Source organism: Nannobrachium achirus (genome assembly GCF_963921795.1).
Source record: "Nannobrachium achirus genome assembly, chromosome: 15".
Lineage (NCBI taxonomy): Eukaryota > Metazoa > Chordata > Actinopteri > Myctophiformes > Myctophidae > Nannobrachium > Nannobrachium achirus.
The window spans coordinates 18,796,621-18,816,261 of record NC_137822.1 but is presented as its reverse complement, the minus strand read 5'-3'; the positions used below and the strand labels follow the sequence as shown (position 1 = coordinate 18,816,261).

Below are 19,641 nucleotides of genomic sequence, written 5' to 3'. Positions count from 1 at the left end.
TGTTTGAGGGAAATAAAAAATAAGGAAAAAGTGATTAGTCTTTAGTGGATAGTAATAAAAATGTATTGATGATGAGTGGTCGAGAGTCTTGTGGCGGAGGACAACAGCAACTAGACGAGGTACCGATTGGGAGGCAGGGGATGGATATGGTTGGCAGAGATATGGGAGAGATTGGGTTGGCAGCATTAAGGGGTGATTACTACTGTATTTGGTGTGAACAATTATTATATGAATTAAATTGTTTCCTTTTTTCCTTTTTGTTTTCTGTCCTTGATGCATTGTCAAGTTGTGTCTCATGTATGGTTGCGTTTGTGATGTATTGTTAAGTTGTGTCTCATGTTAGTCATGTATTGTGATTAGGGCTGTCACGATTATGACATTTTACAAGACAATTAATTGTCACTCAAATAATTGCGATTAACGATTTAATTGTGTTTTTGTGGTTTTTGTCGTTGACAATTACATTTCTGTTTGCCTTTTAGGCTTTGAAGTTGCACATGGCAGATATGACACATAACCTAAATATACGAAGAAATGACTGACATATTTGACAACTTTAAACTTAAAAAAGAACATTGATAGTGGAAATAGACAATCTACAAGCTCACAACGTGTCGCGATGCGACGTAGTGTGAGCTTTTAGATCTGCTATTTCCACTATTTTTTACTTTTTTTAAATATATGAACATTTTTCAACATGGAAACGATCATGACGATTATGAAAAATAATCGTGATTATGTCAAATAATCGCGATTAGACGATTATGTAATAATTGTGACAGCCCTAATTGTGATTAGTGATGTATCATCAATGTTCTTCCTTTAATAAAAATATTCAAACAGAAAAACAGGCTTTAGCTACAATATATCAAATTTCAATACATACAGTATATTCAAAGAAACAAGTTACTGTTCTGTTATTAAAAATTACTGGACCATGATATCCTTTCATATCCCATACATACTCAACACCTTGATGTTTTTATTTTCTATCCTGAGTTAGTTGCTCACTCTTGTACAGTTCCCATGGTGATGCACCCATGAATGACAAGCATGTGCAAACAGAGTGGTTGAATGAGGGCTTTAGTCAGTGCCAGCCGGCTCAGTGGAGCCAAATCCTGAATGCCAGAGAACAAGGCCACTCTAGCCCAAATTGTCCCACACAAAGGCCAAACGCGGCCCGCTTTATTTAGCTTGGCTTTTCTCCATGACCCAGACCAGCAGCAGGGGTGTCGCACCAGATTCTGGGCCCTGGGTACTTTCATTATTGAAAAATAGCAGATATACAAGCTCACAGCGCAGCACCAAGTGCAGTGCTGCGAGCTTGTAGATCTGCTATTTTTGAAAAATCGTGAACGTTTGTGCAAGTCTTTGAATATTTCAAATCTTTCTAAGGTTTTTTGAAAAACCTATGTTTCTATGTCAGTGGTGCTCAAACTCTTTCATGTGAAGGACCCCCAAAATGATATGTATTTGGCCACGGACCTTCGCTTAAAAAATATATGTATTCAAAGATTTGCACACATTTTCACAACTTTTCAGAAATAGTAGATTTTACAAGATCGCAGCTTGTATATCTGCTATGCAATGCAACAAGAAGGGTTAGGGCGGCTATAATGTTCCTCTCCTGTAAAAAATCACACCCGTGTGAACTGAGCGGTGGTCGAGGAGGCTTCGCAACAGCACTACTGGGTGGGTGCAGCGGGGGTTGCAGTACTTATGGGTCAAATACATGCATTGTAAGATTGCTCAATAGTGGCACTTGAAGGTAGGTCACCCAGGTGTTGAAAGTAAATGGTGCAGGTATACTGTAGCAGTGGGGCCAAAAGCAAGGTGAGTGTGATACAGAGACAGTTATGGCAAACAATTGTTCTTTCATTAATATTTCAACTTAAAAGAGACTTCAGCGCACAAAAGAAATGCAATGACATTTATTACAAAAAGTTTACAAGTGAATAGAAATAAACATGAAGGAATACATATGATTAATAATGCTTTGGTGCGGGCCCCATTGGAGGATGGGATCAGAAGCTTTGGATCAGACCCTGCCAGATGGAAGGCAGAGAGCTTTGGAGCCCACCCTCAGTAGATAGGGCCTGTCCTGGTGGTGCCTGCTTCTGGGCGATGTCGGGAGGTGGCTGGTGACCTGAACAGATTGCACAGGTGAGATAAGGAAGGAGGAGGAATTATTTTAAAAGGAACGTTGTCGTGAATTAGGCTGATGTGATTGGAACAGAGCCAATGAGTTGATGGGGGAGGATGTTAGAAATGACAGCTGGTGCAGTCTGTGAGTTGAAGCTACTTTTTATGTGGGTGCTGTTCTATTATGAGGCCTGGGTGGAGATGGGGTGCAGTGGGAGTGGTTTAAACTGAAATGAGACTGTATGATATATGGCAGTGTGTAGTATTTGACATTATATTAGAGATCCTTAAAGTAAAATTCAATTATTTTTGCGACCGAAGGTCACAGTTTAGTATGAGGAAGGGCACATCATGTCTCCGTCCGTCCGTTCGTGTACGCTTTTTTACAGTCTATGGGTTTGCTTCTCTGACATCACTGTGATGTGAGGGGAACCAAACTAACAGAATCCCTTTTATGCCCATATATGGAGATCCCTGATTTCATCAATGTTAAGATCCATATGAGAATTAGAAGTTAGAATACAATAGAACAACAATACACAAATACAAAAATATATTTAAAAAGAAAAGCAAAAATGTACCAAGTCCAAATGTTCAGTTTCTGACATACAGACATGTGTGCCAATGGTAAAAGAAATAAAGGTATGTGTTATGAAGTTATGTATACATGTCGTAAGCCATACCTAGAGGGCCTCGGAGCTTGCCCCCTGTAGGGTCTGTCCTGGTGGTGCCTGCTGCTGGGCGATGTCAGGAGGTGGTGGGTGACCTGAAGAGATAGCACAGGTGAGATCAGGAAGGAGGATGAGTTAGGCTGATCTGATTGGAATAGAGGCAATGAGTTGATAGGGGAGGGATGTTAGAAATTACAGGTGGTTCAGTCTCACATTTGAACTTATGTATAAACTTCCATTTTTGTGTGGGTGCCGTTGTAGTATGAGGCTGGGTGGAGATGGGGTTCAGTGGGAGTGGTTTCATCTGAAATGAGACGGTATGATATTTTACAGTCTGCAGTTTTTGACATTATATTAGCACTTCAGTGGTGGAAGAGCCTGAAAGTAAAATAAATACTGGTGTGTAATGAAATAATGTAGCCTTTAGGTATGTTGTAAGCCATACCTAGAGGGCTTCGGAGCCTGCACCCAGTAGATAGGGCCTGTTCTGGTGGTGCCTGCTGCTGGGTGGTGTCGGGAGGTGGTGTGTCTCTTAAACAGTGAGATATGGAAGGAGGAGGCATCATTTTAAAAGGAACGTTGTCATGAGTTAAGCTGATCTGATTGGAATAGAGGCAAGGATTTAATGGGGGAGGGATGTTGGAAATTACAGCTGGTTCAGTCTGTCGGTTGAACTTACGTATAAACTTCCATTATTGTGTCGGTGACATTGTAGTATGAGGCTGGGTGAGGATGGGGTCCTTTTATCTGAAATGAGACGGTATAATATATTAGTCTGCAGTATGCAGTATTTGACATTATTAGCCCTTGTCAACAACAGTGGTGCAATATCCTTTAAAGTAAAAGAAATACTAGTACTGTATGTGTTATGAAGTAATGTATACATGTTTTAAGCCATACCTAGAGTATTTCTGTAGTTTTCTTTACTGTTATCAGCAAAGCGTCATGGTCTCTGGCTGTGTAGTATGAACTGTACAGAGAGGCATGTGCAGTGAGGTGGTCATTATTCCGGAAGTAAGCATGGTCTAGGTGTCCTCCTTCAAAATGGGTTGCTTCTTTTATGAGTTGAGTGAATCCTAGTTGCTGAAGAGTTTGGGAAACGTGATTGTTGGAGTTTTGAGCAAAGCATATGTTGAAGTCGCCGCAGATCAGAGTTGTTTTGAGGGGGTTGATTAAGCGTACCAAATTCTGGATCAAGGCTTTATTTGCCTTGCTTTTGTAGACACTGATTATGTCAACGTCTGCTGAGACCATCATGGTGATTTGCATAGTGTCATCGTTGAAATCTGTTTGATGTTGGAGTTTTTCTGGTCTGTAATAAGTGGCTAATCCCTTGCCAGGTCCGGTACTGTTTAGATGGAGTGAAAAGCCATCAATCTGCAAAGATGGGTCCTGGTTGTTGTTGTGTGTGAGCCATGTTTCACTGATGCATAACATGTCAACATAAGCCAGAACAGGGTCTACCTTAATTTCAGGTAGTTTGGGCACTAGGGAACGGCAGTTGAGAGCTGCAACTTTGACTGTCCACTCATTTGTGTTTTCCCATTCTGTAGGGTTCATGTTGATGGACACACTCTCCATCCTCCTCAGTTCCTGTAGTGCTTTTATATCTGCAAACAGCTTTTCCTCCGGTAGAGAGTTGATTAAGTACAGTTGTTCTAATGAAGGAACTCTGCTGAGCATGACATATCCCATGGCTGCCTGGAAGATTGTTTCTAAGTACATTGCTGCGTTTTGGGGTTTGGGAATTTCTTGTCCTTGGAATTTATGGCATGTTGCGGCATAGCAAAGTACCAGTGGGAATTGATAGACGGTTGCATTGTTGGATGCATGAGTTTGTTTGTTTGACAGGCTGTAAGTGAATTGAACTTTTTGTACTGGTGTACAGCCTGGGTACAGCAACTGAAGTGCTGGTTGGGTTGTACGCTTGTTTGCCCCTTGATATTCTTCCTGGAATTTGACCATCAGTTTGATGACCTCTTGTTGTTGGTCTTTGATGACTGCAACAAGGGTTCCTCTCGAGCCATTGGTCAAACCATCAAGAGTGTCCAGATTGTGAATTAGCATTACTTGAGCACCTATCTTGAGCTTCAAGGTTTGGAGAAATGCTGAATTTCCAACTGTTCCTTTTTCATTATTGACTTTCGGTTTAAAATCAGCAATTGTAGGATGATGATTAATGGCTTCTATTTCCAGCAGTTCTGTTTTAAGTTCTTCAAGTCTCAAATTGTTATGCTTGTTGACTGTTGAATTAGTGCAGCTAATGCATGTTGCACCAACTGTGTCACGATGGCCTTCAGGTCTGATTCTGGTAGCTAGAATTGCTAGATCTTCTTCGGTCTGGTGACCTACTCTGAGTCTGTTGAGAATATCAGCATATGTATGGTCATCTCCTTGCCTGTGATTCTCTTCTAGTGTGATGATGTCAAACAGTTCCCAATGAGATTGGATGTGAAAGGGTAGTTTGTAGTCATCACACCGGGGCTCATCAAAAATGTACCTTGCTTGGCATGGTTTGAGCTGCATTAGATCCCCGAAGAAGAACATCGCAAGACCTCCAAATATCTTGTCGGGTTGAAGCATGATTTCACGAAGTCGAAGGTCAAGCATGTAGAGCATATCTGCTTTGACCATGGAAATTTCATCCACAATGACTGCCCTAAGGTTTGTAAGCTGAATCCTTGTGTTGTCTCGTTTCTTGTCACTCAATGGAAAGTGCTGATTGCCAAAGTTGAATCCAAATGTTGTGTGGAGTGTTTGTCCTCTGACTCTAGAGGCTGCTGTTCCAGTAGGGGCAGTGACCAATACATGTGGGCATTCAGGGCTGTCACCAGCCTTGTGTAGAATGAGATGAAGCCATTGTTTCAGGATGTTGATTACAGTAGATTTTCCGCAGCCTGCCCCGCCATTTACCATCAGCAGTGGAGCTGTTGGTAGTGGATTTTTGTCTTTGAGTGCCTTAACAAGACCTCGTGCATATCTTATGCCCTTTTCAACAACCTTCCTCTGATAATAGTCAAGGTTTCTTGTCTTCGACCACAGAATCTGTTGTGGTTCTATTTCAATGGGTCGAAATGTTTTTTCCAACTGATTATTTTCCTGTGGTAGTGCATGATTGTCAGGATCAAGGTGAACAAATTCTGGATGAGGTAGAGGACCTTGCAGATTGCAGTCAAGAATTTCTTGCTCCCCTTCTGGATTTAACATGTCCTCCATGTCTTGATTTCGTGCAGACTCTTCAACCGCCAGCCTTGCTTCCTCCACACTTTCTAGGTGTTCCATGACATGTTGCTTGACCATCATGATGTCTTGTTGTAGGATTGTGTATTTTTCCTTTCTTTCATTTTCATCAGAAATGCTGTCAATTCTTCTAAGCTGCTTGTCAATGTCGTCCTCTTGTCTGTATGGCATATACAGGAGCAGTTCTGAGAACCAGTATGACTGCGTATGCTTGCTTTTGTTGAACTTGTGCATTCGTATAATAGCAGGTTTGGTCCTCTTCCTCATGTATGGTGGTTCATCTGGATGTAGGAGTGTCAGTTTGAAAGTTGGTGGAAGGGGTTTGTGAGATATTCCTTCATGGGAAGTGATGAAGAAATTTAGTTTGTCTTTAGGATTGGCATGTGATGGAGGAATTCCTTGAGGATGCCGTTTTTCTCCTGGGTCTTTCCAAGCCGGATTGTACATTTTGGCAAACTGGGCCAAGCAAATGTGTTCCATTTCTTTTGGCCTTCTTTCATATTTGCTGACAATGTCATATCTCTCTACATATTTTCCGTCTCTTCCTGGGATATTAACCTTTTCAATATCAGTGTACTGTGGATTATTGTCAACTCTGATGAGAAACTTGCTTCTCTCTTCTCTGCGGTTTGTGGGAACGAAGACTGAAGTAACATTGGAGTCTCTGAAGTGGAAGTCTGGGAAGATCTTATAGACTGCTTCTGCTTCTCCCATCTGTCGGTGTGAGATGAAGGTATTCATGAGTGTTACCATCTTTTCCTTTAGAGTACTGGAGTGTGTGTGTTTTAAGGCTTCAATGAGAACCTTCATTGTTCCAGTATCATCCTTCGTGTAGTAGTCAGAGATGTAGGTTATGACTGCATGGTAGTCCAGTGTAATTTGCAGATCTGTGTTACCATTCCAGACTTCAGCCCACTCAGGATTGTAGGAATTGACAAATATTTCATCTATATCCCTGGCCATGATGAGACAGTAGCCGCCCTTACTGGTCTTCAGAGCTTCCAGGTAGAAATCAAAGTTTGTATCATTCAGTCCAGCAAGCTTGAGGACTTCCTTAATCCTCTTCTCTCTGTTTGCTTCATATTCGTGTTTATCATTTGGATTGATGGTGGGGAATTGCATAAGGATGTCAGATACTGTTTCATCATTAAGCAATACATCCTTCACGGACTCTAGTAACTCTGCACGTTTCTTTCTGTTTGGTGCATCTGCTTTGAATGCATCACCAACCAGTTTGCAGGGTGAAGCTATTAGAGTGGTCCATACGGGGAACTTGGGGAAGAAGAATCTGCAAGTCGTGTTATATTTTCGGCAAGCTTTTGTGTGTCTGTGACAGTTGACTGCTTTTACTATTTGAGACACGCTTTCCCCAACAACAGCAGGACTGAGGGTGACAGAAGTAAATGTGTTGGCAAAGTTGATGACGGCTCTTTCCTCGTAGTCTTGTAACTCATCTCGGGTTTGGAATTTTTTGAAAGCTGACTTGAGGCCAAAAAATTTGAAAGTGTTGAGAAGGGTATCTGAGGTCAAATTGGATATGTGGATGTGGAGTTTCTTGAGAATGTGAAGCACAGTTTGTTTTTGATCTTCACCTACTGTGTCCTTCTTAACAATGACCGTGTGAAGAACTTCTTTGATTGTTGTCTGCACGCCCACAGCTTCGTTCTTGGTAAGCAAATTGGCAATGTCATGAATGTTGTTTCCATCATGAATTTTCATTTCCATTTTGTCCATATCCACCCAGAGAACTCCATGATTGTGACCGGCTCCTCTGCCTTGGAACTCCAGCTTGGTGGAGTAGTATTCCACGGACATTGGATTGTGAGGATTCAGCATGATGTCTCGAATGTAGGTCTGCACTCTGTGTTTGTAATTTCTTGTGGCAGTCACAACATTTTTTCTGAGAATCTCATGGACTGACTGAGCTTCATGTGTTTGCAGATAGTCATGTAAAGGAAGAGAAGACTTGCCGTCGTTGAAATGGACTATTGTTATTTCCTCTTCTCCAATGCCATCATTATCTGTGCTCATGTTTTGCAATACATATTCAATCTTCAAACCCCTTTCTCTTAGAATTGCAGTGATGTTTTCTTCCCAGCGCATGTCTGCACAGCTGACAGTGAAGAAGAACTGGAATGGACCAAGGTTTTCCAATCTTGCCATCATTTCATTTTTGCCTTTCTTGTGGTAGCTAGGAGTGTTGGAGGTACTGTCAAATACAGAGAAAGCATTCTCAAGGTTGTACATAGTTTCTCCTGATGTTGATTTGGACTTTTTTCCTCTCATGAAGGAAACATTTATGTTCCTCTGAAGCTGTTTCTTTTCAATGTAGGAGAGTGCTGCAAAAAGATAACTGGGATCATCTCTGAATCTTGAATCCACATTTCTCAGTCTTTGAATGAAGTAGTACTGATCAGTGAGATTGGCTTGTCTTGGATAGTGTAAGTTGAACTTGCCATCAGGATGCTTCATTGGAAAAGCCATGGCATCCCAATCCTTACTGTGAAGGATATTTTCTGGAGTTTTTCCTTCGCCGGGTGCAAATGTAATTACATGGGAATCTGTCTGCTTGTTTTCATCATGGAATGCTTCTGGGAATCTTGCCGTTGTGCAGACTGACTGGTCATAATCAATTTGGAACTTTCTGATTGGGTCGTTCTCCCTGTATTCTGCCTCTTCCTTTTCTTCATCATTTTGAACTTCATTCTTGTCTGCTGTGTCAGTGTTGTCCTGATTGATATCCTCAAAGTGTTGTTCAGTGATGGATATTTCATCAATAGCATCATCAATAATGTTTTCAATAACGTTCTCAATTATTTCATCAGCAATTGCATCTTCATTTATGTAGAGCAGCTGTGAACCGGTTGGATCTTCCAGTTCACACCTGTGTTGGAAGGTTGAGGGATCTGTATAGAATTGATAGTGAGGATTTTCACAGTCTTTCAAGAATTGCATTGCTTGGAACAGCTGTTGAGGAGCTATAGTTGTGTGGTGAACATAATTCTTGAGTGTTTTCATGCGCTTCAGCTTGACATCAATGGTAGTGATCCCAGCCTCAGATGGAGTCCTGGGAAGGGTTTGCAGAGTGTTCATCACATCATCATCTCCTATGGGGATGTTAATAAGTTTGTCTTTCATAGCTGGCATCAATGAAGTGGGAAGTCTGAATATCTTCTGAAACAAGATCTTCTTGGCAATTAGATTGTTTGCCAGTTCTTCCAGTTGGAGATGTTTCGGTACAGCTGTAACTTTCAGACCATTAGCAGCTGACATAGGTGGCATGTTTCCTTTAGTAAGATAGTTCTTACAGGTGTGACAGAGATACCAGTTTGTGTTGGAATTAATGTGGACACTGAATGTTGGATTGTCCAATTTGTCTTCAAATATATTTTCAAATAACCTGTCAATTTTGTCATTGCATGCTATTTCAATGTTACTGCAGATATTGTCATCAATGATGGTAACTCCATTTTCAAACATCATTTGTTCACAGCAGGAGCATGGAAAGATTGGGCCATATTTCACAGCCCTTCTAAACTTTTGTAGCCTCTCTTGTCGTGTACGTCCTTTCTGCATTCTGGCTTGTTTCATTTGTGTTGCATTGTTTTTGTTATGGAGTTCTTTCTCTTCTGGTGTTTGCTGAGATCTGATCACGGCAATTTTTTCTGCCATCTTTTTGTTATCAAGTCCTTTCTGTTTATGTGTTCTTTTGGCCCTCCTGAGTCTGTTGTTTTCTGCCATCTTTTCGTTATCAAGTCCTTTCTGTTTATGTGTTCTTTTGGCCCTCCTGAGTCTGTTGTTTTCTGCCATCTTTTCGTTATCAAGTCCTTTCTGTTTATGTGTTCTTTTGGCCCTCCTGAGTCTGTTGTTTTCTGCCATCTTTTCGTTATCAAGTCCTTTCTGTTTATGTGTTCTTTTGGCCCTCCTGAGTCTGTTGTTTTCTGCCATCTTTTCGTTATCAAGTCCTTTCTGTTCATATGTTCTTTTGGCCCTCCTGAGTCTGTTGTTTTCTGCCATCTTTTCGTTATCAAGTCGTTTTTGTTCATGTGTTCTTGCAGACCTCCTCATTCCCATGTTTTCTGCTATCTTTTCGTTATCAAGTCGTTTTTGTTCATGTGTTCTTGCAGACCTCCTCATTTCCATGTTTTCAGCCTTCTTTTTGTCATCAAGTTGTTTCTGTTCATGTGTTCTTGCAGACCTCCTCATTTTCTGGTTTTCAGCCTCCCTTTTGTTATCAAGTTTTTTATGTTCATGTGTTCTTTCAGCCCTCCTAAGTCTATTGTTTTTTGCCATCTTTTTGTTGAGAAGTTCTTTCTGCTCTGATGTCTGTCTAGCTCTTCTTAGTGAAGTTTGCAATCTTTTAATTTGACGTTTTTGATCTTCATTTCGGTTTTTAGTTGCAATCTGTAAAAGATCATGAAGAATAGTGGTTTTGTCTTCAACATCAGTTTTATGTTGTTTCATTTTGTGTGAATGGAAAGGGTCATCTTCTGAAAGTGAGTCTTGTTCATGAAGTCGTTTCTGGTGGGGCGTTTGTTTAGAGGTTGTTATGTCACTGAGGTGTTTGTCTTTGGAAGTTTGTGTTGTCGTTGACATTTTCAGATTTGTTTGCTGTCTTTCTTCTTCATTTATGTCTGTACTGTGTGAAATATTTTCCAGAAGAGTGTTTTTGTCTTGGATTAAAGTCTTTTGTTTTTTTGTTTTCTCCATATGAACATCATCTTCACATGATTTCCTTTTGATGGAATGCGATTTGTTGTGGTAGATGTGTTGATGATTCAGAAGAGCATGTTTTGCGTTTAGTCTTTCTTCACAATGATCATAACCGAATGTGAGTGTTGTGCTTGCTGGTGAGATCAGCATTGGGATGTCATCCTTCTTGTAGTCGTAGGTGCCTGCAATATACTTTCTCATTAGGGCAACAGTTTCTTCTCGGTCCTGACTCGTTTTAGGAATAAGGTTTTCATAATGGGACTCGTTGTAAGCAAGAAGTACAGGAACATCTGTGTCCAATACCCCACCAAATGTTTCAGGCTGAATCACATGAATAGGACTTGCAGCTTCAGGACTTGTGTTGAAGATGAGTAAATTCTTTCCACATCCTCGAGCTATTGCATTGGGCACCAAATCACCAAAGAAGTCCACATTCCAGCAACCAGAAAGCTTAAGTTTGTTCCACTGTTCTTGTCTGAAGTGTGGGGCATAATGAGCAATGATGCCTGGATGGTTGTGTTCTATTTCATGTTGAAATTCAGTTATCCATATTTGTCTGTATTCATCTACAAGTAGGTTGAGATTGTCAAAGCAGTCTCTGTCATTTATGTTGAATATAACAGCTTCATAGCAGCAGTTTCCTTTTGTGGATGTTGTCCTTCCAGGAAACACATCAATATGATGTTTTTGAGCACTTCTGATTGCACGTGAAAGCAGGTCATCAGGTAATGTTGTCGAGCTGGCCATGACAAAGGAAATGTGTTCTTCTCCATGAAGACCCTATAATAAAAATGTAAAGTCTGTATTCATTGTGGAGTGAGACTGACCCTTTAAAGTAGCATAATGTTTATTCAGTGGACTTGTAAACAAATCAGAATGTGATAGATTTTACACGTTGTATATATCTGTCTACTGTATTTGTCTATATATCTATTATATACTGATACTCTATTGCTAATTCACACTAAGTCACCTTTATACACAATAATAAAAAACAATAAAGTCAATACTCAATAGCGTATTGTCAGTGGCTAAAGTCATCAGCTTTCACATGTAATCAGTGGTTTAAAGTAACTAAGTACATTTACTTAAGTACATTTACTTCTACTCCGCTACATATCAGATCCAAATATTGTACTTTTACTCCACTACATTTATTTGATAACTATTTTATACCCATGCGATCTACAAGCTCACAATGTGTCTTTTTCCACCAATGCATGTAAGCTAAAAAGTTAATGTCAAGCCCTGCTGTTGTGCAGTGGTGTAAAGTAACTAAGAACATTTACTTAAGTACTGTACTTAAAGGAGGACTTCACCACTTTTCAACCTATCTTCATATAATTGGTCCTCACTAATGTTCATGATAAAATAGAATAATATTTTTCAACTCTGGTGTCTCCCATAGTCTTGTGACATCATCAATGGGGAATCCAAGCTAATAGAAAATGCAGGCTTTCTATTCCTGAAAAGTTGCAATGTTAAAGTTGAAGCCATTGTTCTCGCGATAATAAAATATATATATATATTTTTTTTCAAAAATATTGATTAAAACATTTTTTTTGTCAAATGGTAATGTCACAAGACTATGGATTTCTGAACTTCCCACAGCTCTCCTAAGAGACTTGGACAGAGTAGAAAAAAATGGTGCTATTTTATTATGAACATTAGTGAGGACCTATTATATGAAGATAGGTTGAAAAGTGGCAAAGTTGTCCTTTAAGTACAATTTTGAGTTATTTGTACATTATTTGAGTTTTAACAATTTCCAATAGGCCTATGTTTACTTTGGAATTCTCACACAATAAGGAAAAGAAGAAATAACACATTGGCATTTTTTACACTGTGTTAATTGTAAACTCTGTCAAAGACAGGAGAGAGAGAGAGAGAGGGGGGGGGGGCACACAGACAGCGAGCATTCCACTAATGCCCGATGCTTACAAGTTGTACCTCCAGTGGAGCTTTGGTATTTTCTTTTCAGGGCGGACGGTCATTTTTATTGACGTCACGTGCACGCGCCTCTAGAGGCTATTTAGAAAGGATGTCAGCAGACAGCAGATCTAATGGTGGGAAAACGTATAGGTGTTAAAGTAGGATATCCATGTGAATGGGGGGACTTGGGCTTGAGGATGCTCACACATTCACCACTAGAAACCTAAAGTAGTAGCCACTGATTAAAGTATAGCTTGTAGTTATCACGGATTCGCGGGGTGGGGGGTTGTCGCGGCTCTCGCAGGGGGGGGGGGGGGGGGGGGGTCTCGGTACCGTCCGTGCGTCCGTTCATGTGAGAATGTAATTGACCACACGGCGTCCGGCCTCGAAAGCGCTACTGTGTAGGCCTACCTCGTTGTAAAATTACTTATCAACACAATAGAAAGTATATAAAACACAATAGCAATTGGTATTATAAGGGGAGGCGTATAATGGACCGAAGTTAAGTTGCCTAACTTTTTGTGCATCTAGTTTAGATCGACGTCAAAGACGACGGGTGCTTCTTTCATTCAACTTTTAATCCAACACACACACACACACACACACACACACACACACACACACACACACACACACACACACACACACACACACATGAATTATATATTTTAGCAATGTTGCCTCCCAAATCCTCGATTTGGCCTTCCCTGACAGAGTTTAAAATGAGCAGGGGGGGAGAGAGAGGAGACAGCGCGGACAGACGCATTGTGCGCTTGTAGATCCACTTATTTGACATTTTAGAGAGCCTATTTGAGAACTTGTGAAATGGGACATTCTGCACAATGAGTAGCATAATACTATGGTAGGCCTACTGATATTTTTGGCAAGTCAAATAATTGTACAATACCTATACCTACTGACTTCTACTTGTAACTCAAGTAGGCCTATTTATACAGACAACAGGAGTTACTTGACCTGGTTTTAGAAACTCTTAATGATGTTGATTAATTAACACTTGCGTTGCATTGTGTTGATTTAGGCTCTGCATATCATATGAACCTGAAAACTAACCTCTTTTTTGCAGAAAAAGCATCATTTGTTGTGGGAGCTGCAGGGAAAGCTTTTTTCTTGTCCTCCAGTTCTGATGTGGTTGTGAGAGTGATGTATTCACTCTTGACGATGGTTTGCCTGCGACGCTTGGTAGAGGTGGGACGTTCGCGAACGAATCGAGTCTTTTGAACGGCTCTTTGAAATGAACGATATGATTCGGTTCACAGTAGCCGTTCCTTTCTAATGAACAGTGGTGGGGAAAGTACTCAATTTATTTACTTAAGTAAAAATATCAATACTGCAATCAAGTAGAAGTTTGGAATGTTAATGTACTTGAGTAAAAGTAAAAAAGTATTGGTATCAAAATGTACTTAAAGTACCAATATTAGAACGTACTCATGCAGAATGTCCTGTTTCACAGGTTTTCCAATGAGTAAAATGTAGAAAAATCATTTTTGAAATCGGCTTTGAAAATAGCCCATCTACAAGCTCACAATGCGTTGCAACGTGACACATTGTGAGCTTGTAGATCGGCTATTTTCAAATGGCAGGTATGTAACCTATGTATGTCAGAAATAAATGTATATAGGGTTGAAGTTATTTGTTATTATAATCAAAATCTACAAATTAACTATAGTAACTTGAATGAGCCAGTCTTTTGAACGGCTCTTTGAAAGGAACGGATCCCAGAGATCCGGCTCACTTCAAAGAGCCATACATCCCATCTCTAATGCTTGGTCCCCAGTGGTGTTGACTTAAGATAAGACCTATGTGTCTTTACTGAGGAATGTCAAATGGAACAGTGTTGCCAGATCTGCTCATTATATGCAACCTTGGTCTTTTTTCCTGTAATGTCTCTAGTTGCGGGTTGCTTTTGTTTGGGCTTGTTTCTGAAGTGTAGTTGCTTATTTGACCTTGCTTTCAACATTCTTCTGGAAAATAGCGAATGTACTAGAGCTCAAGTGTTGAAACCTTTGGGCTCGTTTTCATAGACCTGGTAGCTTGTTTCACTCACAGAATCTGGCAACCGGACTCCCGGAGAGTCTGCCTCTCCTCCTCTCTCCTAGTTCAAGATAACATACAGACCTATCTATACACCCACATTGTAAATACCTTAACTCAGTGGCTACTCAATGTAGGTTTGAATCCCATTATGTAAGCCAGGCCTGCTCACATCTGTTTTCAAAATCCACATTTAAAAATGTCACTCTGACTAAAGGCTAATTTAAAATTAGCCTCTCATTTAAAAATAGGCCTACTGATTAAACATGTTTAATGGCAACACGATTATAGCTGATCAACACGTGTTTATAGCTATGCAATTTCAACAATGTGCCTTTCTTTCCATGTGATGTATTGATGTTTATGTATTTATTTTATACCTTGATTATTGTAAGTCGCTCTGGATTAAGAGCGTCTGCTAAAAGCCTAAATTGTAAATTGTCATTCAGACTGATCCAAGTTTACAAAGGGTTCTGCCCCCCATGTGTCGCTCTACAATTAGTGTAGTGTGCCAATGCTGTAGTTTCTTCACACACTCTAATTTATTTGACCCTAAAACATTCAGTTTGTTAATAATTATAATAATAATAAATTATTTGTAAGTGCTACAGTACAGAGAAACACAGCCCCCCCCCTGTGTGTGTGTGTGTGTGTGTGTGTGTGTGTGTGTGTGTGAGTGAGTGACCCCCCCCCCCCCCCTGTGTGTGTGTGTGTGTGTGTGTGTGTGTGTGTGTGTGTGTGTGTGTGTGTGTGTGTGTGTGTGTGTGTGTGTGTGTGTGTGTGTGTGTGTGTGTGTGTGCGGGGGGGGGGGGGGGGGGGGGGGGGGCCTGGCCTGAACAACAGCGCCCCTCCCTTAACATGTGTGGTCAGAAATGTGTGTGTGTGTGTGTGTGGGGGGCCTGGCCTGAACAACAGCGCCCCTCCCTTAACATGTGAGGCCAGAAAAGGTACTACACCACAGGCTTGAGGCTTGAGGCTACATACAGACCCACAAACATACCTACAAACATACATACCTACACACACGGCCACGCTATGGAGACGGTGTGACCACCGCTCAAAAAAATACAATTATAGGACCATTGAGCAAGTAAATTAACCACCATTCCAGGTCCAGTGAAGCTGTTTAGTCATGTATGTGAAAATGATTATAAAAACTTTTGTATATTAATATAGGTTTTAAAAATACAGTATGGAGTGGAATACATATAACTTATAACATAATAACTGAATTAACAAAGACAGAGAAATATAATGTGCCAACCTGGAAAATGTGTTCCTTGCATAGTGCATGATGCTGTCAAAGTCGTATACTTCTTCGAGTGAGTCAACCTCTCCTGGCTCCATTTTCAGGAAGTTGTACTCCTGACCTGTTGGTAAATGAAGAATCGGGAATTCAATAGGAGGCAAGAAAAGTCGATAATACTAATATTTTTTTTAGCACAAACTGCCATGTCCAGTGCCTGTACACAGGACAGATCAGAACAATAAGTAAACAGGTAATGATAGTTTTGTCTGGAAATGTATTCCTGGTATGTGGAAGGTTACCAGCTCAGCAGCCTTGTGGTTAGAGTGTGTGCCCTGACATTGGAAGGTCGGGGGTTCAATCTCTGGCAGTCATGCCAAAGACTATAAAAAATGGTACCGAATGCCTCCCTGCTTGGCATTCATCATCATGGATTGCAGGTAGTTATTAGTAATGAGTCATCATGACACACTGACTGATCAGAACCAAGGTGTCTCTTTTAGAATGTATTTTTATTGGTCTGTACCTAGTGCCTACATAAACTGTGATTTACTTTGTCTGTTCATTCTTGACTGATGATGTTGAAGACATCATCACGGGATACATGGGAAGACAGGGCGTGTATTAAATTAGCCTATATAAGTGAAGACAATATGTGGAATTTGTTCTTATTTGAATTCCATTTCCTAGACACCGCACCAACATAGCCAACAGGTCTGCAAATAATAGTTCTGCTTCTGTTTTTCAATGACAGGTTTTCATATTTTGTTAACAAACAAGCAAGCACTTTAAAGTTAGCATCTATAAATGTTCACATAAGTGGAATTTATGTGCATTTAGGTCTATGTGAAAGTACAGCCATCGCCAAGCATTTCATGTAGTATGCTATAACAAAACACACGCCATAAACATTACCTGCCTGGATGTTCTCCCTGATGATGCTGACATGCTCATCACGGTCTGGACGTGTATGTTCATGCCAGAAGCCAATCACATGGCCTAGCTCATGTACAACTATGCCAAATTTATCACAGTTTTTCCCAATAGAGATAGCCTGAGGGCCACCACCTCTCCTCCCAACATAAGAGCAACACCTGCAGAGACAAATTGGCCTTGTTTACGAGATATGTACCGTATGCTGTTTCCCAAAAACAACATTAATCAAGATGGGGTCTAATAACAGTGTGGCTTCCCTGTGCATCTCTGACATCATGTTGATGTCTTGTCCAAATATGGAGGGATGGCGGAACGAGCAGATGGACGGACAGACAGACAGACACGCAAATTCTCTTCAAGCGCCACGTCACATGGTGTCATTGGTCGACATGGACCTTGTGGTTAATAGCTCTAATAAATACGATTAAAATCAGAATCATCTTTATTTTCACATCACAGGTTTACAGGTGTGCAGAAGTGGGTGACGTTCTTTTTTTCCATTTGTGCTCCATAATTTGTAGCTTACGTGGGAAGATAAAGGATAGAGAAGGTAGACCAGGAGGGGTAAGAAGAAAAAGAAAATAACTCAGAAAATCCTTCTGCAGAGAAGTTTTATGGTTTAGCTTTAGCACAAATAACCCTTCTGTTCAACGGACCGATTTGCATTTTAGAGCACCCTCTGGTGGATAGATTTGCTGAAATGTATACACAGACAAGAGTGGCATACTGGCACTTTGTTAGGCTCAATTACTAAAAATCATAAAAACACATGAATCCAAATGCACAACAAAATCTTCAGTGTTAAAATAACTCACAGTTTTAGTGAGCTTGTCGATCGGCAATTTTCAGCAAAAGCTTTCCCCACAGATAACAGAAAAGACAATAGTATAGATCCCTGATGGACTCAACCATGCAGGGTTCAAGTAAAGTGGTTAGAATTGTCTTTAGTAATGCCATAGTGGCCGTGCACCAACTCACCCACACGGTCGGTATGTGAAAACTATGTAGCTCTCTTCAGTTGTCCTCTCAATGAAAGTTACACAAGTGTGCTTCTCCCAGTGGCGCATCGCCTGGCGGAATATGGCCCGTTGGTTACCTGAACGGGATGAGGATATTTTTTATTAAGCATTGATTTGGCAGATTCATTTGAATGTATCACTTTTAGTATTGTCTTTCTTCTATAGTGAAAAAGATTTATAATAAATATATCTCTGATGAGTGCTGTTGTTAGTAAGTTTTACATAAGGAATATGTTATAACATAGATATACCGTATTTTCCGGACTATAAGGCGCACCGGACTATAAAGCGCACTGTCAATGAATGGTCTATTTTCGAACTGTTTTCATATATAAGGCGCACCGGACTATAAGGCGCACATAATAGACGCTACTGTTGCGTTTTGCATCCAACAGATGGAGCTGTGCTAAAGGGAATGTCAATGTCAATGAATGATCCATATTTAAGGCGCACTGGACTATAAGGCGCACTGTAGTTTTTTGAGAAAATTAAAGGCTTTTAAGTGCGCCTTATAGTCCGGAAAATACGGGTATATATAGTTATACAAGTTACGCATTTAGCAGACGCTCTTAATCCAGAGTGACTTACAATAAGCAAGGAAAGCACAAGGTAATACATCAAATGCATAGAAATAGTAATCCAAAACATCAGTCTAACAGTATAATAACAAAAAAAGAAAAAGGAAAATCAATAATCTGTATGCCAAGTCAACAATGACCTGGCATCAGTCTACATAACATGCTATCTTAAAAAATCATACAAAAGTGTCACACTAAAGTAGCAAGAATTGCCGATCTACTGTAGATCCTCTATTTTCACTGTTTTAAATACATTTTAAAATAATGAATACAAAACAAACAGTTTTGGACATACATACACAAGGTTTCCACCCGACAACGACGATATTCATCAGGACTCACCACTGAAATTGCCACTAATCACATATGGAATGATGCCATCTGGCCAGACACGCTCGGGTCTGGAGGTAGCTGCCCTCCTCCATCGAGGGAGGCTCTGTTTATGTGTAGCTCTGTCATTTTGACTGCTCTCAGTGGAAGTGGAGCTGTTGACTGTCACAAATGCAACAAAAGCCAAAACAAGTTACCACCCTTATTCACTGAACTCATTGTGCCTACTTTCCAATTGGGTCCACCAAAACAACGCAATATAATGATACAAAACAATGGCCTGGACGGCTGGCATAGTCGACTCGTCTGGTCGCCTAAGCTGGTAATCGAATGACAGCGCGTCGCGGGTTCGAGTCCCGATCCCGACGACCTTTGCTGCGTGTCACCCCCCCCCCCATCTCTCTACCTATTTCCTGTCAGTCTACTGTATATAGTACCTATCAATTAAGGCAGAAAAAGCCTAAATAAATATTCTAAAAATATATATACAAAACAAAAATCACTCCTGTTTATAGCTGTGATTCTCAAACCGTTTAATTTCTTTCTTTTTTTTTTTTAACTTTGTTTATTTGATTTTCAAATGAAGCATTTAAGGCAATAAAGTGGTACAACAATAAGAGTAGCTGCTTCTTTTTGTACAAACATCAAATATACAACAGTGGTATAAGGGTTGCAATTTTTCACCCAAAATAACAGTAAATCAAACCGTTTAATTTCAATGATGCCCAGTTTGATAGGCATTACGCCACTAACACCCATTTGGTACAATATTGATCTCTGGA

The 19,641-nt window shown here is 40.4% G+C and overlaps 2 protein-coding genes across 3 annotated transcripts in view; both read right to left on the bottom strand.

The window, feature by feature from the left end:
- LOC308298834 (bone morphogenetic protein 1-like) overlaps window positions 1–19,641 on the bottom strand; it is a 39,444-nt gene that overhangs the window by 11,365 nt on the left and 8,438 nt on the right. For both annotated transcript variants that reach the window (XM_080742517.1, XM_080742518.1), the window contains exons 3-6: window positions 18,872–19,021; window positions 17,911–18,028; window positions 16,912–17,090; window positions 16,015–16,120 (exon numbers count right to left, since the gene is read on the bottom strand). In XM_080742517.1, coding sequence (XP_080598643.1) covers window positions 16,015–16,120; window positions 16,912–17,090; window positions 17,911–18,028; window positions 18,872–19,021 — 553 coding nt within the window. The remainder of the gene's footprint in view (window positions 1–16,014; window positions 16,121–16,911; window positions 17,091–17,910; window positions 18,029–18,871; window positions 19,022–19,641) is intronic.
- Window positions 13–10,159, bottom strand: LOC308298830 (uncharacterized protein). The gene is made up of 6 exons (XM_080742512.1): window positions 3,714–10,159; window positions 3,493–3,560; window positions 3,259–3,344; window positions 3,027–3,117; window positions 2,826–2,908; window positions 13–2,146 (listed from the first exon to the last, which is right to left on the bottom strand). The coding sequence occupies exon 1, from the start codon at window positions 10,125–10,127 to the stop codon at window positions 3,714–3,716; it is 6,414 nt and encodes a 2,137-aa protein (XP_080598638.1). The 5' UTR covers window positions 10,128–10,159; the 3' UTR covers window positions 13–2,146; window positions 2,826–2,908; window positions 3,027–3,117; window positions 3,259–3,344; window positions 3,493–3,560.

Excerpts from the sequence above, each read along its gene's own strand:
- LOC308298830 (XM_080742512.1), bottom strand. The coding sequence starts at position 10,127 with ATGGGAATGAGGAGGTCTGCAAGAACACATGAACAAAAACGACTTGAT.